This window comes from Phodopus roborovskii, unplaced genomic scaffold (assembly GCF_943737965.1).
Source record: "Phodopus roborovskii unplaced genomic scaffold, PHOROB, whole genome shotgun sequence".
NCBI classification, from domain to species: Eukaryota; Metazoa; Chordata; class Mammalia; order Rodentia; family Cricetidae; genus Phodopus; species Phodopus roborovskii.
Window position 1 is genome coordinate 66,401,999 of NW_026126418.1, and position 26,763 is coordinate 66,428,761.

The 26,763-nt window shown below is 46.8% G+C and overlaps 1 protein-coding gene across 2 annotated transcripts; it reads right to left on the bottom strand.

Moving 5' to 3' along the window:
- Nucleotides 1–316: 316 nt before the first annotated feature.
- Nucleotides 317–26,763, bottom strand: Rabl6 (RAB, member RAS oncogene family like 6). 2 transcript variants are annotated; one of them, XM_051184850.1, is made up of 15 exons: nucleotides 26,359–26,763; nucleotides 20,847–20,981; nucleotides 19,631–19,678; nucleotides 16,327–16,379; nucleotides 14,554–14,645; nucleotides 10,042–10,182; nucleotides 9,548–9,653; nucleotides 5,426–5,529; nucleotides 4,121–4,449; nucleotides 3,687–3,840; nucleotides 2,919–3,128; nucleotides 2,561–2,828; nucleotides 2,041–2,212; nucleotides 1,407–1,465; nucleotides 317–1,290 (listed from the first exon to the last, which is right to left on the bottom strand). In XM_051184850.1, exons 1-15 carry the CDS (start codon nucleotides 26,486–26,488, stop codon nucleotides 1,093–1,095), a joined length of 2,199 nt encoding a protein of 732 aa, XP_051040807.1. In that variant the 5' UTR covers nucleotides 26,489–26,763; the 3' UTR covers nucleotides 317–1,092. The 2 variants fall into 2 exon arrangements, with proteins under 2 accessions (XP_051040807.1, XP_051040808.1); XM_051184851.1 differs by lacking the exons at nucleotides 20,847–20,981; nucleotides 26,359–26,763 and having other exon boundaries at nucleotides 16,310–16,379.

Sequence of the window (26,763 nt, forward strand, 5' to 3'; positions counted from 1 at the left end):
TTTGGGGCCAGCATTGTGGAACGATCCTCTTGGAACAAGTACCTCTCCAAAATGGCTCTTGGGCTTGAAGTGGGGGGACTTGGCTCATAGACTGGGTGATCCCATCCGTTTTCTTTTCTTTTTCTTTTCTTTTTTTTTTTTTTTTTTTTGTTTTTGGTCTTTTGTGACGGGATTTCTCTGTGTAGCTTTGTAGACCAGGTTGGCCTCGAACTCACCTGCCTCTGCTGGGATTAAAGGCTTGCTTCACCAACACCACCCAGTGGGTGGCCTCATCTTAAAGCAGTTTAGGAAACCAGAAAACAGTCACACACCAGAGTAAAATCAGAGAGCTTTATAGTCTGGGTGGAGTGTCTTAAGAAGGCGCCTTCTAGGCTCACCTGCACAGGCGCTCAACAGGCAGAGGCACAGCTGGCACACAGTGGCAAGCTGTAAGCGCCTCTCCCACAGGAGAGTGGAACATTATGTTCTCTTGCAGCCTCACCCAGTGTGGGGCCTGGACCACTTTGCAGTAGCAGATACTGGCACACCCTCCCAAGTACACGTCTGTGCTCAGGGCATGACCCTGCCTGCTCTACTCTGGAACCATGGGGAAGAAGGTCCACGACCCAAGCCATGCTGTGGCCCTGGGAGAGCTCAGGAAGGCAGGCAGGAGTGGGGCTGGGTGGTGGACATTCGATAAGCCAAGCAGTCCCACACCCCGCCTATGTAAACAGACCCTGGTGGGTCCCTTCTCGGCCCCAGGCACATCCCTGAGAAACACAGGGGACTGGCTGCAGCTCTATGTGGGGAGGGCCAGGTAGTTCACCAAGCCAGCTGCAACTCTGTTCTGTCCCCTCCCTCCCTGCAGAGCAGGCTTCTGCTAGGTTGAGGCCCAGCACCCTTGGGTGCCTTGACCCAAGGGCCAGACCACCACCAAGGTCTCCAGCACAAAAATCAATGTAGAGTGGGCCAGACCACATGAGAGCAGACACAATGGCTGGGGGACATAGGTGGCAGGGTGGTCCTGGGAACATGGGTACATAGGCAGCAGCCTCCCCAAATCAGCCACTGGCAGTTCCCCTCTTCCCAGGACAATGAACACCTCTGGAATGCCTAGAGCTCCTCATAGTCTCCACCTCCAGGGTGGCGGCTGCCAGGGGCCCCACCCCCAAGGAAGGCTTCCAGCTCATCTGCAGCCTTCTGTTCTTTGCTCCGAGGGGGCTTCCTCTTCTTCTTCCGATCCTCCTTGCCTTCTTCCTTGTCCTTGCTTTTCTTGTGTTTGCTTTTCTTTTTTGTAGCCTTTTCTTCCTCCTGAAGGTCATGAGAGCAGATCTAGAGTCAATGGACAACCCACAAGACTCCACCACCTTCCAGGACCCTGACATGTCCAGGCTAGCTGTGAGATTAGGGGTGGGCGGGGCATGTACCTCTTTGCCTTTCTTCTTCTTTTTCTTCTTCTCTTTTGAGGGAAGTTTGCTGTCTTTATCTGCACAAGGAAGACAGCTGAGCTCCTACCTGTAACCCTTTTGTATGGTCAGGCAGAGGCTGCTGTAGATACCCGATTCCTAATGAGGCCTGGTTCTACAGGGAATCTAGGGGGTCCCCATGTATTTTTGTGCTGGTGAGTCTTGAACCTGCCTGGGATGAAATTTCTTCCCCTCTTTTTGGGGCTGAGCTGTCCCTGGGCTGTAGTTCCAAGCACATCTGCTAGGCAGCTATCATTTTTTCCAGAATAGTTCTGTTTCAAAGGCCCAGGACACCTGAAAGCCTGGAATGTTGGCAGAGCAGTTGGCACAGAGGGAACCATGAACAGGGTGAGTTTTGGATGGTAATTCTGGGCCACAATGCAGATGTTAGGTTTGGGCATATGCTTGCCTGGGCAAAGCCAGCTGTTGTGACACTTCCTCCCATTCTAGAGACTCTTACAGCTGATAGCTATGATGAACAAAAGCTGCAGGTAGGCTAAAATTTCTAAACACAGGTCCCTGAACTACCACTTGGATAAGGATCTCCAAGTTATACAAGGCTCCAAGGAGAGGGACCAGCTCCAGGCCCTCCTACCTTCATCACTGGTTTCCTTAGGTCCTGTCTCCTCTAGGCCCAGCCCAAAGAGATCAGAGTCATTCTTCAGTCTGAAAGCAGACGCTGGGGGCTTGGAGGGTGGGGGTGGCTGGGCAGAGCCAGTGTCCTCATCGGTTACATCAGAAAGGTCTTCTCTTACTGGGAAACCCCCCTAGAGAAAGAGAGTAGTTGGTAGGCCTATTGTTCTGACAACTGCCATGAGTTGAAGCAAGATGGCAAGACCCTTTGGGAATCCAGGGGCTGGTGTGGGGTAGAAAGGGGTTAACCTGGCCCGACTTAGAAAGATCAGCAGGGCCTTCATGCAGACAATAGACACCCTCCCTTGGACTCCTGTCCACTCCCTCCGGTAGGCTTTAGAAACGTGTTAAGAAGGAATTGTGTTTTTGGGACACTGGAGCCAGGAACACTCTCCTGCCTCTCTTCAAACCTTGCCCTGGGAAACAAACCTTGACTGTCCTCTTTCTGAAAGGATGGAGGCTGAGCTTCCCACTGTCCTTACCACTCTCCCCTGTGTGTCCGATTCATCACTTTCAAAGTCAGGGTCATCCATGACGAAGGACAGCATCTGGGCAGCAATAGGCCCCTCAGGATCACTTTCTGACGACACCTGCTTGTCCTTTCCTTCCTGAGGTCTATGAGAGCCATCAGTGGCTGGCTTGGTACTGCTGAGGTCAGTCCCTGAGCCAGTGGTGAGACCATCAGACCATGAGGGTATGGCTCGTGAGGGAGCTCCCTTCTTTTGTGGATGTGAGGCCTTGGTGGAGGTCCTTCACATAAGAAGAAATGTCAGGAGTTCTGAGGCCACCCTAAGATGCCACTATCTCAGCTGGCCATACCCCGGGGACCCCAGCCCATACCGTTTTGTCTCAGGCTCTGAGCATTGCTGAGAAGCCACCCTGGGATGGCCTGCCAGTCCTTCATCTTCCTCCTCACTGGAAAGACTGATGTTCTTACTGGGGATAGGGTTTGAGGACAGCAGGGATTTGCCATGCGGCTGGTCCTCTATGTCCACGTCATCCTGGAAACCTGCCACCATTGGATTCCCTCCTGTGGCCTCCCCATCGTCACTGCAAAGAGGGGGAAGGCAATCAGAAGTTCCGAGGGGGTGGCTATGATTCCCCACCCCAATACCTGTAGAGCTGCCCTGTCTATAGTACCATATTCTATTGACAAGACCTATTGTTAGAAGACAGATGGGGATTGTGGGAAGGGGTGGCTGCAAGAAGCCAGACCTGGGCAAGAATGTATTCAGAGTGCCTTTGTCCCTGCTAGGCCATCTGCCAAGGTTCTTGCTGTCCTAGTAAGATTCCAGCCCAGTGTTCTTCAGTCTGCTATGGGCATAAACTACCCCACTGCATGGTGAGCTGGTTGTCTACATACCCCAGGGTAACAGTGAGTAGTCTAAGCAGGCCTTTGACACATGGCCCAAGACCTTCTCTCAGTTTTTCCAGTCATAGTTTAGCCTTCATCCTTAAAGTTAGCTGCCAACCCAGCAAGCACAAAGAAAGGCTGTGTCCACAATTCCCAGCAGTGCCTTGGAGACCCAGGCATGAATGGGATGGGGAAGCTGTGTTGGCTGTCCCTTAAGGGAGACCCTGTGCTCAGCTCCATCAATCCATCCTTACCTGTCACTATCCTGCTGTGGGCCTTTGGCTCCAATTTTCTTCTTGTCTTTAGGCAGGGTTGTGTCTTCTAGGAAGCTTCGGTCAAGGCCATCTTCAGGGACAAAATCCTCAACATTCTGGACTCTTGCTGGGGCCTCTAGGGCTGGAGCTGGCTCTGTAGAGAAACACTGTTTCTTCCTTATGTGGTCTCTGCCCCCATGATAAGAAAGCCTCAAAACTGAGCCTGTAGGACTAGGACTAGCCCACAATTCATGCACCCTGACTCAAGATCATAGGCTACTTTAGAACTGGGCCAAAGAGTGGCTGGCCCATGAGGGAGAAGCTTGTTAGGGGCACAGGAACTACATTCTAGTCTCTGAGGGACATGAGGCTCAAGATGCCAGAAGCTAGCTCCAACTTCACATGTTGAGAGGGCTGTTCCTAGCCCTACCTACCTGGAGGTGAAAGGGTCACTTCTGCAGCTGGTGAGGTCCCAAACAGCCTAGAGATGATACTGCGGCGCTGGGCTGGAGCTGGGGCTGAAGGGTGCACAGAGGAGGGCACAGCCTCCAAAGTGGGTATAGGAGATGGTGCTTGGGGACAGGTGGAGGACATACTGAGGGACAGCTGGGGGGCAGGCTGGGGAGTGCTGGGGCTGGAGCTTCCTGTGGATACAGCACTTGGAGGCACAACTGGAGACTGGGAGCCTGAGGATGGACTCTGTCCATTGGCTGCCAAAGGGGATGCATGGCCTCGACTTCGAGCCTCCATCATTTCAAGGAAACTAGAAGGCACAAAGGGACAGGGAGTGAGGAGTTGGCTTTCTCTTGGACCTCTTTCTCCAAGGCTTTTGGCCATCAGTGCCTCTTTGGCATTTATACTATTAAGCAGAGGATAGGGACTGCCTACCAATCAGCTGCCTCACAGTTTTTGGTACCCAGACTAATGCCTTGCTTATATCCTGTACCTTTATACTGGTACCAGACTGGGAAACTGAGTCTCACATCATAGATGCATGACCAGTGTCAACCAGGACCAACTGTTTTATAGGGTTTGGGTAGGTTAGTGGCTGTCAACAGTATCCAACTAGAGATCAAGAGGGAGGCGTGGCTGGTTATGGCCAGTAGGGTAGAGTTGCTAATCACACATGTGTAGTTGTTTTAACCACAGGTTTGTGCTGATCCACCTGTAGGAACTATACCAGATGTAGGTTCTGATGGCTCCAAAGTATTTGGGGGGGGGGGGGGATAGAGTGCCAGAGCCAACACAGCCCACCCTCAGGAATATCTGCCCTCACTTTCTACAAGAACACAGGAGGTTGTAGGGAAATTGAAACTGTTCTCCAGATCAGCATAGCTCAATTCACAGAGTTAATCCACTTGTTCTAGACAAGTGCTGATCTGACTAAAACACTTCACTAAGCAATTCACATTAATAGTTAAAAACCTCAATAGATGAACAGGAAGGGCATGGGTAATAGCATGGAGCACCTGTCCTAAGAGGCTAGGAGGAGCTGCTGTGCCATGTTACTCAGCCATTCTCCACACTGAGTACTAAGGCTTGGCTAAAGAATACTCAGGTTGACTGACCTACCACCCATGTATATGGTGCTTTCTCCACTGCCTCACAGGTGCATACTAAAGCTTGGCATCTGGCTCCTATCTGTGGACCACTAGGGCCCACTGGCAATACAGTATAGTACCCATCCTTCCCATCAGGGTAGCCAGGGCCTGCATATCTGTAGATGTTGGCTCACGTACATGCTGTAGTTCTGGTCCTCAGTCTCCTGCTGCACTGACAGCTCCTCCAGTGTGGCATCAATATCTAGTTGGTTTGTCTCCAGTTGTCTCAGCAGTGTTTCTCTCTGTAGAGGAAGTGGACACAGCTGAGTATGCCTCTTCCCCACTCTGCAGCCTCTTCCTGTGAGGTCTGGATGGATCCAAAGTCAGCTTGTGTGGCTTGGAGGACACAGGTCAATTATGTGGAGCCACACAGTAAAGTGCCACCTTCTGCTTCCACATCATACATTTGGTTGTCACTAGCACTTACTGTTGGCCACTCAGGTCACAAAATCATGGCAACGGGTGCTTAAGACATCTGGGGAGCCCCAGGGGGAACTTTGTGTGATAAACTCTGCCAGGTACAGACTGGGTACATTCCTAGTATGATGACCAAAGCTGATCAGATCAAGCCTGTGGGTCCAGTTGCCATGTCTTCTGCATTTAATCTTATAATACAGCAGCTTCCAGCTGTATGAGGGGACAGGATATGAAACAGAACTGTGTTTTTAGTTGGAAAAGGCCCTGCTGGACAGATACTGCTATCACAAGAAACGTGGCCCTGGCATGGCACAGGGCATGCCCCAAGCTTATACTGGATGTGCTTTCTAGCACAGAGCAAACAAACCAAATGGAGAAGGTGGGAGTAACTAAAGACCAAGAGATTTGGTCTTTATATTCTGACAAAATACACGAGAATGGGGCAGATCAATATTCAGGACAAGCAGGCTCATCAGACAGATGAGGGCCCTAATTTAAAACTAAGTATGTGATAATACCAAGAAAAACCTAGATGGCCACATCAAATACACTCTATAAGTCTATTTAGACTTTACTCTGCATATTGACCAATAACTGGTGATTTAAATAATTATGGAATTATAGTTTGTTTTCTGAGACAGGGTTTCTCTGTGTAGGTCTGGCTGTCCTAGAACTCACTCTGTAGATCAGAGTGGCCTTGAACTCAGAGAGGTCTACCTGCCTCTGCCTTTACAGTGCTGGGATTAAAGGTGTGCACTACCACCCAGCCTCGCAGTTGTTTTTTCTAAAAGACTTGTTTTGTTATTTTTATGTGCATATGGCATGTGTCTGAGTAAAAGCCACATGTTTGAATGCCCAGAGTCTATAAGAGTACATTGGATTTCTTGAAGCTAGAGTTATGACAGCCAATGTGGATGTTGGTAACTGAATTCTGGTCCTCTGAAAGAGTAGTAAGCTTTCCAGCCTCATGATGTCTCTTGTATCTGGGTCTGGCCTGGAACTTGCTATATGATTAAGGATGGTGCAGAATTGATTTTCTTCCTTGTCTTCATCTCCCTATTCCTGTGATTATGGCATGTGCCACCCCGGGCTTATGTAGCACTAAGGAGTGAACCCAGGGTATTACGAATGGTAGGCAAGTATCTAACAACTGAGCTACATCCCAAACCCAAAGTAATTTTTAAAAAATTATTTAATGTATATAGATGTTTAATACCATGTGCATGCCTGGTGCCCACAGAACCAGAAAGGCATTTTGGATCCTTTGAGAGAGTTGCAGATAGTTGTGAGCCACCATGTAGTACTGGGAATTGAAGTGCCATCTTCTAGAAGAGCAGCCATCCCCTCCAAGATGGATGGTTTAATCCATGGTTACTTCTAGGTACCCACCATCCTGCCAGCAGACATTAGCCATCAGATTCCCTGCAAATAACCATGGAGGAAAGCTATGCTGATCTGGACCTCAGCTTGGGCTTCTAGCACCAGTGACTATCCTGGCATCAGTCTCCCCTGGCAGGAGTTAGTGGTAAGGCTTTCATAGAGTGGAGCAGTGTGAGTTGTTTTGTAAGTTTCCTCCAAGATTGAAACATTCCATATCACAGGGCTCTCTAAATACAAAGAAAAACTTAAATAGCTTCAGGAAGTCCCTGAAACTGACCAGATTCATCAGGTCCTCCCTGCCTCAGTAAGCAATAAAGAGGGAAGGAAGTGGAGATGAAAAGATGACTCTCAGAGAAGGATTGCAAAGAAGACACAGACCAAGCCAGCTACAAAGACGTTTTGACCAGACACTTGGAAACTCTCCAATGTTAAGGTGCCTATAGGCTGTGCAGAGTACTCCAGGTTCCCAACTTGTATGAGCTGTTGACCCAAACTGGAGTGGGCTTTGGTGATACAGCTGTCTTTGTGTCATTTTTGCTTCTGTCAGTAACTCCAATAAAACTAACTGGTTCACCAACCTAGACTTTGGTGATATCCATACTTTGGTCTATTGGGATTCCTATCTGGGGTAAGTAGATATGGGTTGTCTACTCCAAGAAAAGTTTTGTTTCACAAAAGGAGTCTTCAGCAGAAGGTCTGTAGTACAAGTTCCTTATGATTCTGTAGGTTTGGACTTCTTCCTAACCCACGGCTCCTCAGCATAACCTGCAGGAATATCATGTTTCTCAAAAGGACACAGAGATAAGGAAAAAGAAGGCTACTTTCCTGATTTGGTGTCCTGGATAAAGTTTGAAGGGTCCCTATACTCAGGGGAGGCTACAGGTCTCCAGGTCCAGAAAGGTGGCCAGGTCTCTTTGGCTTTCTTATTCACCAGAGAGCCCACACCAAGCTGTCTCAGCTGTTGATTCTAAAAAGAAATGGTCCTCTGTTCTTATGCTTAGGACCCAGAGCCTTGTTCTATTTTATGCTTTGCTGCTCTCCTAGATATGAGAAGTTACAGCACACCTCAGGACCAGAGAAAATGACCACAGCTTAAGAAGGGTGGAGTCCTGGGGGAAATCTGGGACTAGACAGAGCCTTGGGTTTAGTTTATAGACTGAGACTGGTTCCTTGGCCTAGACAAATATAGAACATAAACAGGAGACACTGGGGACTGGGTGATGGTAAGGTCATCTTGTTTCTTTTCTTTTTTTTTAAATTTACTAATTATGTATATAGCATTCTGCCTCCCTGTATGCCTCACACCAGAAAAGGGCACCAGATCTCATCATAGATGGCTGTGAACCACCATGTGGTTGCTAGGACCCAGGTCCTCTGGAAGAGCAGTTAGTGGTCTTAACCTCTGAGCCATCTCTCCAGTCCCTGATAAGGTCACCTTGTACTATCTCTGCAACATTCTGTTTTGTTGTTGTTGCTATTTTTCAGACAGAGTTTCTGTATTTAATAGCCCTGGCTGTCCTGCAACTTGATCTGTAGACCAGGCTGGCTTTGTACTCAAGACATCCGTCTGCTTTTGCCTCCTGAGCGCTGGAATTAAAGGTGTGCACTACCACCACCGGCTTGTTTTGTGTGTTTAAGAAAGGGTCTCATGTAGACCAGGCTGGTCTTGAACTTGTTACATAGTTAGGGCTAACCCTGAACCTGTGATCCTCCTGCTTCTACTTCCCAAGTACTGGGATTACAGGTGTGTGTCACCATGCCCACCACTTTAATTTTTTTTTTTTTTGAGATGGGGTCTCTCACTTACTGAACCTCACTACATAGCCTTAACTGAAGTAATATTCCTGACTCAGTCTTCTGAATACTGGGAACAGGTGTGTGCCACCATATTTATGCTACTTCTATTTATCTGAAAGATTCCAAGAACATTCAATGAAAAGCAGGGTAGGTGCAGCTCTTCATCATAGTAGGCCACGCCACTTGCCTCAACTGCATCAAGAAGGCTAAATGCTTCAGACAGGGTGCAAGTTTTCTGTTCTTCATGAGACGGCCAGAAGGCCAGATGGTTCAGAGTACAGCCAGCCCAGCATTTGAGTCACAGAAGTTGCATGTCTTGGAACCTGTCTCTTGATGAAAGACAGATCTGTGTGCACCTCCATAGCTACATGTTCATCTGGTAAAGGGGGTCTGCACTTTAGTCAGTGTCCCAAGGAGGCACAAGGGCTCTCTACAAGTTAGACTGAAACTTCCTGATACTCTTAGAGATCGAGACATGTTATTCCACTTTGGCCTGCTGCTTTGAGTGCTGTGAGTGCCATCTCCAGCCCACTGGATACATGTTGGTAGCCAGCTTCTAAAATGGTGCACAAGAGTGCTATTAGGCTTGGGGAAAAGGCCAATCCTTGAGCAGAGCCACAAAAGTGATGGCTGCCCACTTGTCTGCCCTACCTGGTAAGCACTTACCTGTAACTGCAAAAATGGGATGTTGAAGAACTTATGCAGGTACTTTAGGCCAAAGCTGTTCTTCATGGAAGACTCAGCATAGCGGAAATAGGAGGAACCTGGAGGTCTGTTTTCAAAGAAAGGCAAAGGAACTTAGTAGGCAGTGTGGCCTGACTCCTATGTCAAGGGCCACACCTTAGCCTAGGCTGTTCTGTCAATCTGGATACCTCTGGCAGCAGGTTCCTAAGGACATTCTGCAGCTGACTCCTCTGGGGGTGGTCACAAGAACTAGACAGGGGCCAAGCAGGCCGCCCAATCCTGGCATATGATTTACCAGAGATGTGGAGTTCCTCACCCTCTAGCCATAATCCCTTTCCCAGACCAGGATGCTGACAATTTATCGCCAACACAGAATGAGACTCTGCCTTTGCTACCCAAGTGTCTACAAGCTTCCCCCAACACTATCAGAGCAGAACACAAGACCTCTTTACAGGAGGAAAACTGGTAGCACCCACCTGTCCAGGTGGTCAATGAAGTCACGTACATCATCTGGTAGAATGACTCGATGCTCGCCCATGTCACGGTAGTTGCCCAACACACACACCGGCACATGGGTTGGCACTTTGGGAAGCTCCCGGAGAACATAATTGAAGGTCCTTCGAAAAGGGAGGGAGTGTTTTGCCTTAGCTGTGTGACTTTAGAATGTTGTGTGTACTAACTACCTTTTTAGTCTTAACTCCCCAGAGCAATTGTCACCTCATGAAGGGTTCGGAGACACAGCAAGTGTAGCAAGCCTGCATCCCTGGCCACTGACTCTCCTAGACATCACAGTTCTCCCGCACCTCAAATCAAGGTGTTCCTGCCTTTAATTAGTGCACCACCTGTCTGTGTCCCAATGATACTGCTTCAAGGACAGGTGGGGTGGCTGGGTAGATGCAAGTGCTTGCCACTGGGCTTGATGACTTGAGTTTGATCTTTGAGGCGACATAGTAGAGTGAGAGAGCCAACTCCTGTCCTCTGGCCTCTATCACACAACTTCCTACCCCGAAATTAAAACAAAAACAAAAAACACTGCTTGGAGCCTCACCTGTTTGTAGTATCATTCCAAACTGAATGTATCCTGGGGTTAACATGTCCCTCAGTTCTGCAGCACACTGTGGCTGGGGTTGCAGCTCATCTACTTCTGTTTATTGGCTCTTGCCTCAGGCATACCGTCCCTGAAGTATCCTTAATGAAGTGTCTATCTCCAGAGCCTTACTTATTCTGTAGTGAACCATACCTCCTACAAAGTCTGTTGGTCTCTCCAAGACTGACCTAATGTAGGAGTGCCCTGCAGCTCCACTATATAAGTCATCCCAATGTCTCTAAACGACTTGTAAAGACAACTAGGGCTAGGGATTTGGTTCACTGTTGAGTACTTGTTTAGCATGTACAGAGCCCTAGGTTCAATTTCCAGTATCTGCCCTCTGCTCCTCATCCTCCCCATCCCCCACAAAACAAATCAAAAATGGCAGTATATACCAATAACCCCAGTTCTCAGAAAGCTGAGATAAGAGGATTATGTATGGTATAGACATGAATACTTTGTTTTGGAATGGATTTTCATTTATTGATACAATTTATGGTTAATTTTGTAATTAGTATATTTCTCCTCTTGTTTAGGTATTGTGTTTATATAGCTCAGTTAGAAATGTAATGTATAATTTAGTACAGATTATAGATAGTTACCTATAATAGTCAAAATTTATAGTGTTAGTTAGGCTTTCTACATATATAGAGATGTATCTGAGATAGATAGGAATTCTTCAAACCTTTCAAAGACCTACAGAATATGGCATTTAAAATGGTTTAGGGTTTTTCTTGACAATGAGACATAACTGCTTCTGGCAATACCACCTGTGTCAGAAAGGAAGATGGACATCGAAGAAATGGGTTATGAAGTTTGCTTTAAGTATGGCAAGACTAGCCATTTGGACAAGATACTGCTCTTGTCTGGACTGTTTGACTTTATGCTGTATAAACTGGCATGCAGGATCCACAGAAAAGTGACTGGGGATTCAAGATGGACATTGCTACAGAGTTCCTGCTTCATGGAAGAGTCTGCCAGACAGTCTGCAGGACACAGAGAAAAGTGACTGACAAACTGCCAATACAAGAAGACAGTTTCCTGCTTTGCTAAAGAGTCTGCCAGACACATTATGGCCTATGGGCTAAAGATGGAAGATTACAGAAGAACTTCAGGTGACTGACAAGACAAGATGTCTCTGTCATTTCTAGAGTTTATATATTATCCTTCTGTGGTCTTTGATGGAGTTGAAGACAGATAGTTATAGTTTCCCTTAGTTAGGATTAAAGATAAGTTACATATAGGACTTTAGACTCACAAATATAGGCTAGATGATAGAATAGTTTCTTTTAATCTAAATGTTTATGGACTAAATATTGTTAACTGTGATTCTTACTTGATAACTGTTGTTATATATTTTGCTATGTTAAGGTTAAAACCCTTCCTTTTATTTAGACAGAAAGGAGGAGATGATGGGAGATGTCATTCTGTATATATGTTTCTCATACTGGTTAATGAATAAAGCACTGTTGGCCAATAGGAAAGCAAGAGAGGAGGGATGAGGAGTCAAGGAGGATAGAGGAAGTAGTAAGGAGGAGTCAGCATGGAGAGACCGAGGAGACCAGACACATGCTCCACTCCTCGGTGTAAGGAAACCACGTGGAAATACATAGATTAACAAAAATGGGTTAATACTTAAGACAGAGCTAGCCAATAAGTACCTGGCCAAAAACAAGTACCTGGCCAACAGCATTATATTAAATATAGATCTGTGTGTGTTATTTGGGGCTGGCGTGGTGGCTGCGGGACAAGACCAGCAGCGGGCGAAAAAAACCATACTCCTTACAATTATGAGTTTATGGCCGGTCTGGTCTACATAGTTAGTTCCAAGTTAGCCTAAGCTACATAGAGACCTTGTTTCTATAAAATCCACTAACAAACACTTCCCATAACCAGTGAAATGATTATGACCCAGCTTCCCTGGCAAGAGAAAGCAATGGAAATGCACCATGTCTGTATAGTAGCCTCTCCTGAGGCTGGTGTATCCTCTAGAAGTGATCTGCATCCTTAACCTACAAGACACCTGAAGTGTGCTCACTGGCCTGTAATGGCAGCTGTGTGAATTTGGTGTTTCCCGTCCTTCACAATCAGTGCTCATGCTCTGAAGTGTCTGTTGCCTCCCAGGCACTTGCTGAACCGAACATGCTAGTGTTCAAGGATCTCAGAAATCAAGAAATGACTGTGATACTTGTGGTTTAACAACTAGTGTTTTGTGAGCACAAGGACCTACAAGGCATCATGGCTCCCAAATAAGCATCTGCACATCTTTCCTGAGCTGGCCCAGCTTCAAACTCATCTGATTCTCAGCCAAGCTGTTGAGTCCTCATTGCTCCTAAGGGCACTACATGATAGCTGTAGGGTCTTATGAAGTTAGACTGTAAAGGTCAGAGAACACTTTAGTGGAGTACAAGAGTCTGCAGTGTCCAGATGTAAAGCCATGTCCCAAATACTAGATCAACAGACTACCATCACTCACACAGGGAAAATCCACATCTCTGCTCTGCATCTGAGATGGGAGTATAGCTTTGAATATGGATGTCTATGACAAATGTGTACTGCTAAACTGGAGCTTGTGGTCCAGCCTGCCTCCTGTAGCCAAGAAGATTCTTGGGTGTGTTAGTTGCCAGCCCATCAAGCAAGCATATAGATCCCTGAAGACTGGAAGGACTGGATCTGGGTCTGTGAATACTACACAAGGGATGTAGGAAATATGTTAGTGTAGACTATGGCTACCAAGGATTTATGGGTTCAGGACCCTCAAACAAGAATCAGTGACATGCACAGTGCTAACTTCACTCCAAGGAACATGATGGAGGCTGGTGTATGAGTGTGTGACTATTCTTAAGTAGCAGAAGTGCAAAACCTAGGCAGGTACGGTCTGCACATGTACGGTGTTAGGAAATCTAGCTGGTCTGCTCCAGCTGTCAGCATGATAGTCTTAGAAGACTTTTCCAATCCGAGCACAGATTATATGTCTAATACTATAACAGAACTCTAAAAGCAGAGTAAAAGGCAAGGTGAATCTCTAAGGCTACTTCTAAAATGGGCTGCTGTCAGGGCTTCTTTCCTTCTTATAAGGCAGGTTTTTGTTGTTTTTTGAGACAGGGTTTCTCTGTGTAACTCTGGAGCCTGTCCTGGAACTCGCTCTGTAGACCAAGCTGGCCTTGAACCCACGGAGATCCGCCTGCCTCAGCCTCCAAAGTGCTGGGATAAAAGCTGAGCGCCACCAGCAGGCTATTGTTCTTTATAAAGCAAGATCACATTATGTAGACCTGGCTGTCCAGAACTCTCTAGACCAGACTGGCTTTGAACTCAAGATCTGCCTGCCTCTTCCTTCCCACATGCTGGGGTTACAGGTGTGCAGCACCATGTCTGGCTACTATAGTGTTTTTAAGAGATTATTTTTCAGTGTATAAGAGCAAGCAAGGCTTTGGGGTATTTGGGAGCCTCTTGGGTGTTTTCCTGTTGTTGGTGGCAGGAAGGCTCTCAGTCTCACACTGATGTGCAATAGAGCCTCCTGAGCACACTGTTCATGGTGCCCCTCCTCAATGGAGTTTGGTGTGTCTCAGGAGGCTTGCATCTAATCTCAGCATCTCTGGACCCACTGCTCACTTTTGCACTTTGTCCTTTGTTGTCATGAATTTTAGCTGTGTCTTCTTGGTGAGTCACTGTGTGTGTGTGTATATGCACACACGTGCACTCACCTGTCTCTGAGAAGCCCCCCCCCACCCTCTGCAGAGGTATGAATATATATCCAATCTTGTGGCTCAGATGCCTCAGTCCCTAGATTAAGAGTTCTGTCCACAGCTGGTTGTTACAGCAGGAAGTTCCACACCAATAGAGGGATCACATGGTACTTCATGAAGGCATGCAGTCACTGCCAGCTCCCTGCCCCTCTTACCACTGTTTAGTGATGTCAAACATCATGACCACCCCATTACAGTTCTTGTACACATCCAGGAACTCAGCATCCAGAGCCATTTCAGACTCCGCCTAGAAATAGGAGGAAGAAATGGTTAGACTGTGTCCCTCATCAAGTCCCACACCTGTGGATTTTGAAATACCCCCAAAATGCTATTTAGGCCTTTTCTGATCTAAAAAGTCATTTTATTGTGGAAAAAAACAAAACAATCAAACAACAACAACAACAACAAAAAACACCCGTGGGTGTGCACAAGTTAGCTGTGGGAGCTGAAGCAAAAAGTTCCATCTCTTCAGGGAGGCCTGCCCTAGGACTCCTAGAAGCAAGTGCTGGAGCTGTCAGCTGCCCCTTGAGATGGCTTCCAGAGGAAAAACAAAAACAACACAATGGAGCTGCAAATCTGGTCAATCTCTATAGCTTGGAAGTCGTGTGTGTGTGTGTGTGTGTGTGTGTGTGTGTGTGTGTGTGTGTGTGTGTGTGTGTGTGTGTTCACAGCTGTTCTTTAGCTAAACTGGCAAGGACCCAAACTGTATTCTGAACATTGTATTTATATCCATACATAAATGCTACTCTCATCCTTAATCAGAAAAGTCTTTTCTTTTTGGCTGCTAAAAATGTTGGGAATAAATGGCAGTTGAATGCACAGCCCTAAACCAAATTCAGGGAACATCATGAAATAATGGGAGGAGAAAGAATCTAAGCGCTGAAGATTAAGAGCACCATGAAATGCTGTCTATCAGCAGCAGTGGTAGCCTGCACAAGACTGAAACTGTAACAGCCAATCATGGGTTAGGGGAGGTTAGCTCTCATGGGGCCCTACCCCTGTTAAACTACTGGCTACTGAAGGATTCTTGGGAGGGGTAGGTATTATCTTCAGTTGTGTACCCAATAGTGAGTACACCAAATGCCAATGGATAATTCCAAACACATGGTCAGGCAGAAGGCCTTAGTTTAAAATCACTGGGTCACAAAACAAAAAAGGGGAAATGATGGGAAAGGAGGGAATGGATGACAGGGGTAGGAGAGAGTTAAGAGAGTAGGTAGGGAGGAAACAGAATGCATCATCTACATGTACAAAACTGTCAACAAATGTCTAAAACCCAACAACAAAACAAATAAAAAGTTATGCAAATGGTGTTAAAAAAAAAAAGGTCAATCAAGAGGAGCTCCAGAACCCATATTACATGGAAAGGGGACAAGGAGTATCCCTTAAGCTTCCAGCCTTGAAGAGGAAGGAGGCTTTCTATTCACTGGGGGAGAAGATAGGGCAGAGTTCTCTTAAAAACAAACACAAACAAACAAACAAAACTGGCAGAAAGGTGTGTCAAGGGACCTCACAAACATGTGCACTGTGCCATAGCTTCAAGGGAGCAAACAGGGTTACGCAGTCCCATCTGTGGTGCCACAGCCACATCTCCAAGATACACTAACACTTTTAAAGACAATGGCACTGTGACAGAGATGTAAAATGTGACCCTCTACAGGCCATTCATATGATTCAAGTCACTGTGATGTTTGTGGTGTCAAACAGAGCAGGCATCACTCACACAGGGCATGCACAGCCTCATCAGCAATCTAAAATCTGACCCTGGCAGCACAGGGTCTTGAAAGTAGTTAAGGACAGTCAGTGACTGCTGCATCTATAGTATAACTAGGATAACCAGCATCTCAGGATGGGCAGGAGACCACCCTGATGACCACAGACACCTTGCTCAGGATACTGACACAGACCCACCTGACAATGTGGCTCACCTCCTGGGGGTCATTCTCCGTCTTCAAGCCATCACCTCGTTTTTTACATTTTCCTTATTAAAAGACAAACAAAAATTAGGAATGGAACTGCTAGGCCCAGGATTTGCCTAAGTGGGGGAGTATCCTTCCTTGTCCCATCCTACCTGCCACAAGGCCATGTGGGACTGTGTTCTACTCAGCCTCTGAACCTAAGAAAACCTCCTGGCAGGTTCAGATGCCCCTCACTCAGCCTTGAGAGATAACAAGCTGTGAAACAAGCTAGGCCAGCAGAGGATAGGAAGTGCAGGGCTCAGCAGCTGATAGGTAGGCTAGGAAGTAAGTTGCCCAGTTCAGATCTGCCTTGAGGAAAGGGGTCCCTCATGGATAGCCCAGTCCCATGGAGGCATAGGAGACAGTGTGTGGTGAAGGGCTGAGAGACCAAATCTGGAATTCCCTCAACAGTTCTCCTGTATCATTATGATGCTGGCACACTGGAAGAAGAGGGGAAGGCCAGCCCAGCCCGACACTGGCCATCACAGTTATCAAAGCATTTTATGTGATAGACAGCCATGGGTTCTGTCTGGGATCTGACACTGGACTCTAGAGATAACAAGACAACATCACCGGCCCTCCCTCTTTTTACATATAAATGTCCAACTGGGCAAATGAGTTGCTTGCAACCTTGGGAATTCCATAGCAAAAAAATATTGCCCAAGAATAAACTCAGGTTCATTTGCTTAAAACACCAACCTCCATATCACTCTCCAAATCCAATCTGAACACCTGTTACACTCAGATCAGCCTAGGGAGTCAGCCTCTGTCCCCCTCAGGTGCAGTGGATGGTTCAGCCTGACCCTCATGGGCTGAATGGCAGGTGGGTCATACTTTGGTCAGGAGCCTCTAGCGCAACCAGCAACTTCCCACAAACATTTTACAGCAGCTTGGGGCAGAAGGTAAGTGTTGGACAGGAGCTGGAAGGCCAGAGTAAGCAAAAACTTGCTGGGCTACTTTCTATCAACCTTCCCTTTTAAAGCTTCTGAACATGAACTGTGGGCACTGGTAAGCCTGCCCATTCTTCTGGAAAACTTAGCCACTGCCCTCGAGCTCTTTAGTTGCTTTAACTTCTGTCACATCTGAAGATCCTTTGCTGCTGTGGAAAGTACAAAGACTATGGACCCTAATCAGACTGTGGACCATGGGAGTGTGGGTGTGGGTGGTGGGGGAGGGGGCAGAAAGGCCTTTCTTCCTACCCCTATGGTAAATGGGTAACACCAGCGATGAGCATGCAGGTATTCCCTGAGTTAGGACTTCTCCCTGCTGGGATCCAGCCTGATTTCATCACAGCAAGGATCTGAGTAGATACCTGAGAGTGGGAGGGTTGAGGATATTTGAGCCTAATACAGTAGGAAAAAAAAGTGCTCCATGGCTCCTGGGCAGTGCAGATGCCAACCTCTGCTTCCCGGTCTTCTGGGCCAGCTGTAGGCATAGCATGTCACTTTAAAGGGTCCTGAGAGGTTGAGGCTGCTGCATTATGGTTCCATCTGATATCTAGCCCTAAGTCCTGACCCTACTCTTCAAAACCTTATCACTAGAACAGTGCATACCACCACAACAGGTGCAGACATAGAGAGACAGAGCTGAGGCAAGAACCACGGAAGGCACTTTGGTTCTAAAGTGGTGGCCCCTTTGTGGAACAGCAACAAGTGTCTCCTGACTTGATGGGTTCATGGCTTGTGGAAGACAGCTGACCTAAGCCACCTGATATCTTCAAGTGGATGTGATTCTTGTCCCCACAGTGTATCCAGTGATGGGTCTCAGATAGCAGGCCACCTATTAATACTCCAAAGATGCACACACAAGCATGCAGAAGTGTACAGGTATACCAAGATCAACAGAGACTCAATGGTGGGATACAACTAGGCTGTGTTACTGTTGGAACCACAGAAAAAAGTGGCTTCAACTGTTCTTCAGGTCAAAAGGAATTTGGCTGAGGAGGGAGGAGAAAGCACACCCTGTGGCAGAAACCATAGTTCTGGAGACACAACTTTCTACAAAATCTTGGAACTGAAGGACATATATACAGCCATGCTGATGAGGCCAGGTTAGGGGTCAGATTAAAGGTGGTGCCTACAAAGTAGACATCAGCGGTCATGTCTACTTTATTAGAGGCTAAATAGGTGATGCTGTGCCTGCTTGGTCAGAGACTATGGTGTGTGATGTCACAGCATGCACGCACGTGTGCATACCTGTACACACACACACACACACACACACACACACACACACACACACACACACACACAAAGTCAGCACCAGTAAAACTAGGATCACAGAGCAACTTATGACTTTATAAAAGATAAGAATGAGATCAAATGCTGTCATAAAGGCACTCCGAGGAAGTTCTGTTGATGCCCTCTGCAGGTTTAGAAGAGAATAATTCTCCGTGCGGCTGGGTCTACTTAGGTACTTGGACTTGGTGACCCATTCTCTAAGAAATATTATGTATAGGTCCCTAACCAGTCTTGCATGTTTCTACAGTGCTGGTGTACTGCACTTAAGACTATCCATCTCAATAATTAGCGCTGCCCCAGTGCCGGAAGGTAGAATAGATAGCTATGGACTTGCCTGACCAGAGTCAGATAAGAGCCTTGTGGGCATCTGCCTGTGAAAATGAGTTCTCATTAGAGGGACTATTAATCATGGTCAAACAACATGGCGGGCTTTAAGCCATCGCCTATTGAAAGAATATCTGACAGGGAGTATCCCGTGAGTACCTAGGTCACTTTTTGTCTTTCTCAGAGCAGAGCTGCCAAACCACTAAGGCTCTAGGGATCAGTGTGACCATGAGGCACCAAGGGAAACACACAAGAAGGCTTTGGGAACAGTTTCATATGGATCAGAGTTTTAAGCATACCCATACCTCCCAATGGTCAGCTGTTCAGTGACCAATGCTCAAAATAACAAAGTATGTGTGACAGGTCCACTATTATACATCTACCATGCCTACCAGACATGGGAGGGAAATAAACATGACCCAGAACCTAGATCAGGTAGGGAAGGGGGTCAGACAGGGACTCTGATATATCCTACATCCTAGACATTAATAGTTGGTAGCAAACCCAAACCTCCCATACTCTCGAGCAGATATAACTGGTGCCCCCGACATGTCTCTGAACCACATCTGGCTGTGTGACAGGGCTAAGTAGGACATCAGACCCAAGGGAGAATAGTCCATAAGTAATGGGCTTGAGGACACGCAAATGAGGTGGAGAGGGAGGGGCCATGTTTAGTTTCTATCAAACATTAAGGAGAAAATGTACCTTACCTTTATCAACTACATCCCAGACTTCAACTTTCACTACATCATCAGTGGCTGAAACAAGGAAAACTCACAGATTAGTGCCTAGCATCACAACCCCTTCTGGGCTCTCAAATGGGGTCAGGGGCATTCTGGTATCACTAGCTTCCTGGGGCATCTGCAATACATGCTGCATGGTTTGCAAGGCTGTACCTCCAGGCCCTAGCATGAGAATACATCTACTGAAAAAACAACAAAGCCATCACTCTCAGTAGCCTGTGATTCCTGTCCCTGGGCCACTCCAGGTACCTTAGTGGATGATCACACCCTAGGCAGATAAAAAACACAACACAGCTTACCCAAGACACTTCTCCAGAACTTCACTTCTTCATTTGACTGGTCAGTACTCAGTGAAGGTTCAGCAGAATGTAAGAATGCCAGTCAGTGCTAGAGGCTAGAGCGTTGATGCTGGATCATCTGAGTAGGCCCAGGTTGGCTACAGCCCTGCCACCTGCACCACAGCCCTCCATCTGCCTGGTCATTTATTCAACAGTCTCCAGGCTTTCTCTGATACTGCTTTCCAGTTCTTGTTATCTCCTCAACCTGTCCTCAGCAACAATTCTCCATTTTGGGATGTCCTAGGAGTTAAGGGAGCTGAAAGGATGGTGGAGACCCCAGGACCCAGAAGGGGAACAAAGGGGTAAAACATTCACACTGTTCTCCAGGGATGAACACTTGTCAGGGTTCAGAGCATGCACTCCTATGGGCAAAGCAGGTACGTGTGCTGTTGATGTGCATGGGTGGGTCTGCTCCTAGAGGGATCCAGGGAATTTTCGTCTTTGAAAGTATATCCTTGCTTTTTCACTTGCAACAATGAATGTTCTGGGCCTGAGGCATGAGCAAGGAGCAACTTCACAGATTCAAAATGCTGATGGGTGATTCACATGCAGGTTTTGTTTTGTTTTGTTTTTTGAGGCAGGGTTTCTCTGTGTAACAGCCCTAGCTGTCCTGGAACTTGCTCTGTAGACCAGGCTGGCCTCAAACTCACAGATAACTGCCTGACTCTGCCTCCAGAGTGCTGGTATTAAAGGCATATGCCACCACTGTTCAGTTCACGTGTAGTTCTAATTAATGGGGCCTCCCAGATGGGTATTATTTTCTCAGTTTTAGAAAGTACCTTCAGGTACCAGGGTGGAAGGCAGGATACTATATTATTCAGGTAGAAAAGGGGTGCTGAACTCACTTTTGTAGTTCCAGTGGATGCTGGTGACTTGGATTTCTTGTGTGGGGATGTACTCTTCCACAAATTTCTTGCCCTGCAGTCGATGCCACAGAGCAGTCTTGCCAGTGTTCCTGTCACCCCGGATCACAATCTTCACTGGGGCAAGGATGGGCAAAGAGAAAAGAGAAAGGAAGATTAATCAGTCATACTTTACCAACTTGAAGCATCACACCTCTTCCATTTTACCTTGAATTAGTATTTTTATCAGGTAACTGGCATACAGGGGAAGAATACTTGAGGAGGCCAGCTAATTCTGGCTGGGCAGGACAGATTCTCCTGAAGTACAAAGGGTGCCCAGCAGTGGGCAAAAATGGAGCACCAGAAGACTTCCTCTGGGCCTGACTTTCTCCTAATCATATACTCTGAGTGACTATAGGGACCCATAAGATCAGGGCTGGGTTGCATAGACTTCACCTGACCAACTGGAAGAGCAGGGCTCGACAGTACCCTAGTATTTGGTTTTCCACTGACTTTTTTTTTTCATAGTACTGATGTTTTTGCTGCAGCTTTGTATAAGTCTGTACCCTATGTCACTCATTCCACTGTGCACCAGGTCTAAATTTAGGAAGGCCTGCTGGCTTTGGGCAGGGATAGGCTTGTACTCCATGAATGGGGTGAATGGGATAGGGTGTTGTCTTACACCCCTGTACTTTTTAGAGAGGCTCACCACTGGGTCTTTTGAAAAGGTAATAAAGAGCTGTTTGGAACTGACACTGTCAACAAAACCAGGAGGAACAGGAGCAAAGGAGAGGGGACAGGCTTGGCATTTGGCTGGGAAGACTGACACCTTAGGTAGGTGGGACAAGAGTCATGAATAACTGAGGATGCTGAGATGGGCAGGGAAGGCATAGATGTTAGGCTGGTGCTTCCTGGGCAGCCCCATGGGACATGGAGAGGGTTGATAATGCCATTATAAACACCTTTAAAGGCAAGAATTCCAGCCTGTCTGTAAGACTTCCAGGAGATCAGGAAAGGGTCTAGAAAGACATGGAAGCTTAAGAGGTAGGGTAAGGAGAAGCTGTGGGTTCCTCTGCCAACCTGCTTCTCCTAGGCTGTCTGGTCTGCCTGAAGTTAAGTCCCTCCTCATTTCTAAACCATTCTACAGTATCTGAAGCCAATGGCTCACCTTGGCCTCATAGTTGCTCTGGAATCAAGGGATGTGCCTGACCCCACGTGGCTACTTCCTTCCACAAACCCCACCACTTTATGGAGTTAGAATGAGAATGGTTCCCATAGGCACACATATTTGACTGATTAGGAAGATTAGGAGGTTTGTCACTGGGATTGGGCTTTGAGATTTCAACAGCCTATGGCAGGCCCAGTCTCTCTGTCTCCTGCTTGTGGATAAAATATAAGCTCTCACAGCCTTGCCCACCTGCCTGCTGCCACTGTAAGCTCTAATAAAGTCTCTCTCAGGTCCCACTGAAAAGCAACAAGCACTCTTAACCACTGAGCATCTTTCGAGCCCTAGATATAGATTCTTTATGTGTTTTGCCTTAAAAAAAAAAAAAAAAACTTTTACTTTATGAGTATGTATGTGTGGTTATATAAATTTATATGCTTCAAGTGCATACAGGATCTTAAGGAGAGGAAGTTATAAACAGTTGTGAGCTGCCATGTGGGTACTGTGAACTGAACCTGAGTCCTATGAACAAAACAGCCAGTGTCTTAACCCCTAAGCTATCTCTCCAGACACCCCCCCCCCACACACACACACACCTTTTTTTTTGAGACAGTCTCTCTATGAAGACTTGGTTGGCCTGGAATTAGTTGTAGAGATCCTCTGCAATGCTGGGATCAAAGGCCCATGGGACCACCACACCCATTGAAAGTACTTTCTAATTTCCAAGTAATTTCTCCACTGAAAGTACTATTTGGAACTTGTTACCATCTGGATCTTAACACCCCCCCCCCAATTCTAGCCTATTTAGTCCTAACATGATGCTGGTAAATCACCTTTAAATTGTGGGACCTGGGGCTAGAGAGATAGCTCAGTAGTTAAAAGCCTCTTCTACAAGTCCCAGCTTCAATTCCCAGCACTGACATGGTAGTTTACAACTGCCCCTAATTTGTTTCAGGGGATCCGATGCCCTTTTCAGGCTTCAACAGACATTAAATGAGCATGTGGTACACAGACATCCCTGCAGATAAACCACACATCATACAGGCTAAAATAAAAAAAGATGTGGGGGTCTGAAGCAATGCCTTGAAGGCAATAGTGGGACTTGGGTTCTCTCCCTACAGTACATACTGGCTGCTACAAGCTGAGTGGTCTTGCTTCACCATGCATTCCCACAATGATATGCTGCCACAAGCAACAGGCCAGCTGGCCAGGAACTGCATCTCTATATGCCTCTCCCGTCTTTCCAGAGCTAAAGTGGACCAGGCTGATCTCAAACTCACAGTTTTGCCTGCCTCTGCTGCCTGAATGCTAAACTTTTACTTTTTACATTTTCATCGTCCCATGTATAGCAACTGAGGAGAATAAGAAACCCGAGACTTGGGAGTAGCAGTAGGTGCCTATAGTCTCAGCTACTCAGGACACTGATATAGGAAGGCCAGTTGAGCACATAAATAAGTTCAACAGTTTGAGCAGAATAGTAACACTATTTCAAAACAAAACAAAGCAAATCAAAATAAAAACAGAATACACACTCTTACCTCCCTTACCACAACCCATTCTCTTCACCTCAAAGCGTATGCTGCATGACATTACTGCAGCTACAGGTGACTAGGCCATAGTTGGGCAGTCTTCTGTCAAGTTTCCTTTTCCAACTTTTTCTTCCAACCCTTTGCTGTTATATTCTAAATGTAGCTTTCAAAGACCATATGGCCCAATTGGAGAACTTTTTTTCTCACCAAATTTCTTGACTGCATTATGACTGCTGATAGAAATGGAGTTATTCAATAGTTTTTTAGGAGCTGGGGATATAGCTCAATAGTAGTGTACTAGCTGAGCGGGAACCTAGACTCAATCTCCAATAACGGAAAAAAAGAAGGAAAAGGAGGAGGAGCAGGAGGTAGAAAGGAGAAGAGAGATTGGCTAAATGGCTTAGTAGGTAAGGGCCCTTGCCAACAAGCCTAACAACCCTATTTTGATCCCCAGGAGTCACATGGCAGGAGAAAACTAATTTCTGCAAGCTGTCCTCTGATTGCCACATGCACACCAAGGCCTGCACATCCCTCCAATAAAATTCTTAAAATAGGTTTGTTTGTTTTAGTTTTCTCCAGACACAGTTTCTCTGTAGCTTTGGAACCTATGTTGGAGCTTGTTCTATAGACCAGGCTTGGACTCACAGAGATCTGCCTGCCTCTGCCTCCTGAGTGTAGGGTATAGGTGTGTGCCACCATCACCTGGCTAAAATAGTATTTTTTTTTTTTTTTAGTTACTATTGTAGTTTTCTCCTAGCCAATTTTGCCTTTTATTAAGTTGGGCAAAACTTTTCCTCATTTTGCATGGCATATAGTTGGAAGAGTTATAATATACTTTTTAACATTCACATTTACTTTAATATAGTCTAAAGTTAAATTTCTGAATAACATGCCAGCTGTAGTGGTGCACCCCTTTAATCTCAGCATCTGGGAGGCAAAGACAGATAGGTCTCCATAAGTTTGAGACCAACTTGGTCTACATAGTGAGTTCCAGAACAGCCAAAACTACATACATAGTAATATCCTGTCTTAGACACCTCCCCTGCAAATGTGAATGCCTTAACTCTGATCAACTCTATTCTGCATTAGGGGCTAACTCCAACTATTTCAGTATTGTGAAAAAGAAAAAAGAATGCTCATAAAAACCACTATTACCAGTGACTAATATAATCACTGCTTATTTAGGGCTTAACACATATGGACTCTTCCTTTGCTTTTTTTTTTTTTTTTTAAAATCCCATGCCTACCATTTCAGCTTAAATTCCATTTATCTAAAGAACACTCTTTAGTATTTACTTTTATAAGAACCTTTGCTCAGCAAGCTGCCAATCATACACTGAATATGAGTACAGCAGCACTCTGGCATAAGTGTGTGGAATCCCAGGTGGGTTGTTAGCTCAATGCTACTCCTTAGAATATGGTCACTTCACTCTGGCTGTAGTTTCTTCTTTTTGTTTTTGAAATTCAGACAGCTCACAATGATGTGGTGATCTGTGTGGTGTGTTAAAACGCTAGAATTCTTGGAGTTTGTTCTTTCCTCCTGTCCCTGCTTCCCAAGTGATGGGATTAAAGGCATAGTAGGCACCATGTCTGAGTTTGCTATTCTGACACATTTAAAAGAAAAAGGATTGTGTCCCTGGAGGACTGCATTCTGTAACAGAAAATTCAGTGCTTGGAAAGCATCAAGTTAACTGTGCCTCTTAAAGAATTATGCATCTGTACTTATTATATGGCTGGTTCGTTTCTCTAAAAGATTTCGGAAAATATGGAAGACCAGCTCTTCTGGGTCCCTCCTATCAGGACCACCAGGGGGCCAGTCCAGTAGGGAGCAGGCTTAAAAAGTGAGAAACTTCCAGTTCATACCTAAACCTAGGATTAGGTTTCAATACTATATAAAACTAAATAAGGAATCCCAATGTAGATGCCAAAGAACACAAACCTCTGAATATTTCTACTCAATATTCTCTTCTGTAGATTCAAGAGAAATACAAACTTTCAAGTTAACACATATGAAGTGCTTGTTTCAGAATGTGTTCAAAATCCTAATACGTTTCATAATGTTACAATATCACCCAAATACCACTGACCCTATAAGACACGTATTAAAGTGAGCAGTGTGTGTTGGGGGGTGTGAGTCAAAAGACTAACAATGTACAAATAGTTGAGAAGTAAACAGTGTCGAAACAGGGGATTGCCTAGAGAAGAACCTCCAAATGGAAAAACTCTAAAGAGGTCAAGAGGACGGTATGCTTCTAGCTGCATGCATACATAATTTATAACGAAGGGTAGATCGGGCCTTTCTTCCTGTAGGGCCAAGGATGCAGTTAGTGCCTTTTGGAACTTTTAAAAATATATTGTTTACAAAACCCTTCTTCAAAAAAAAAAAAAAGGGGGGGGAGAGAACGTGTGGTATGGTGGATATTGTTTGCAAATTGGCTTCGAAGTGAACAACAACAACAAAAATCTCAAGTGTGCCTCAAGTGTGGGCACGCGCTGGGGTCGGGAGGGGAGGCAGGCGGCACGGAGCCGCTAGCCACAGACCCGCGCGCGCACCCTCGCGTTATGTAATGGTCTCTTTCGGCAGGGTACCCGCACCAATCAGGGTCCTCCACCGCTGCTCCGCCAGTGCTACCAGTGCCGCTGCACAGCTCTTCTCTGCAGGTCTCCTGTGGGTGACGACCCTCAAGGAGCGACCATTATTCAGAGCCCAGGGACCCCGTCCACCCCGGTCCTCTGGTTCTCCCAGGCTCTCTCGGGCTGGGTGGATGCCCCAGGCACCTCCAGCCACCCCGGCCTGCCCGACGGCGCGGCCCGCACTCACTGTTGTATTGAACCCCCTTAGCGAAGCGCCTCTGCAGCGCCTGGTTCATGGACTGCAGCCCTGCGGGGATGTTCTTGTCCCGGCCCGGGGCCTGCTCCGACCCCACCAGCTTCTTCAACGCCGAGAACATCTTTCTGCTGGACGTGCGAGCCGGGCGCGGCCCGCGAGCTCAGCGGTAGCAGCAGTAGCGCAGCGCGCCTCGCACCATGTCCGGCCGGCCCAAGCTTCTCCCCAAAGCAGGAGCAGGCGCGGCCACAAGCTGAGGCCCGACGGTGGGAGCGGCCTCGAGCGAGGCTCTGGGGCCTCAGCCTCTGTAGCTCCGCTCCTGCTCCCGCGGTCCTCGGCGGAGCGGCCAAGCACCCGTCAGCGCCGCCATCTTGGCGCCGACGCGGCTACGGAGCGCAG

Excerpts from the sequence above, each read along its gene's own strand:
- Rabl6 (XM_051184850.1), bottom strand. The coding sequence starts at position 26,488 with ATGTTCTCGGCGTTGAAGAAGCTGGTGGGGTCGGAGCAGGCCCCGGGC. Across the intron at positions 3,129-3,686 it reads CCACAGCAGGATAGTGACAG|TGACGATGGGGAGGCCACAG; the intron begins GTAAGGATGGAT and ends CCCTCTTTGCAG. Across the intron at positions 1,291-1,406 it reads AGAAGAAGAAAGGCAAAGAG|GAGGAAGAAAAGGCTACAAA; the intron begins GTACATGCCCCG and ends CATGACCTTCAG.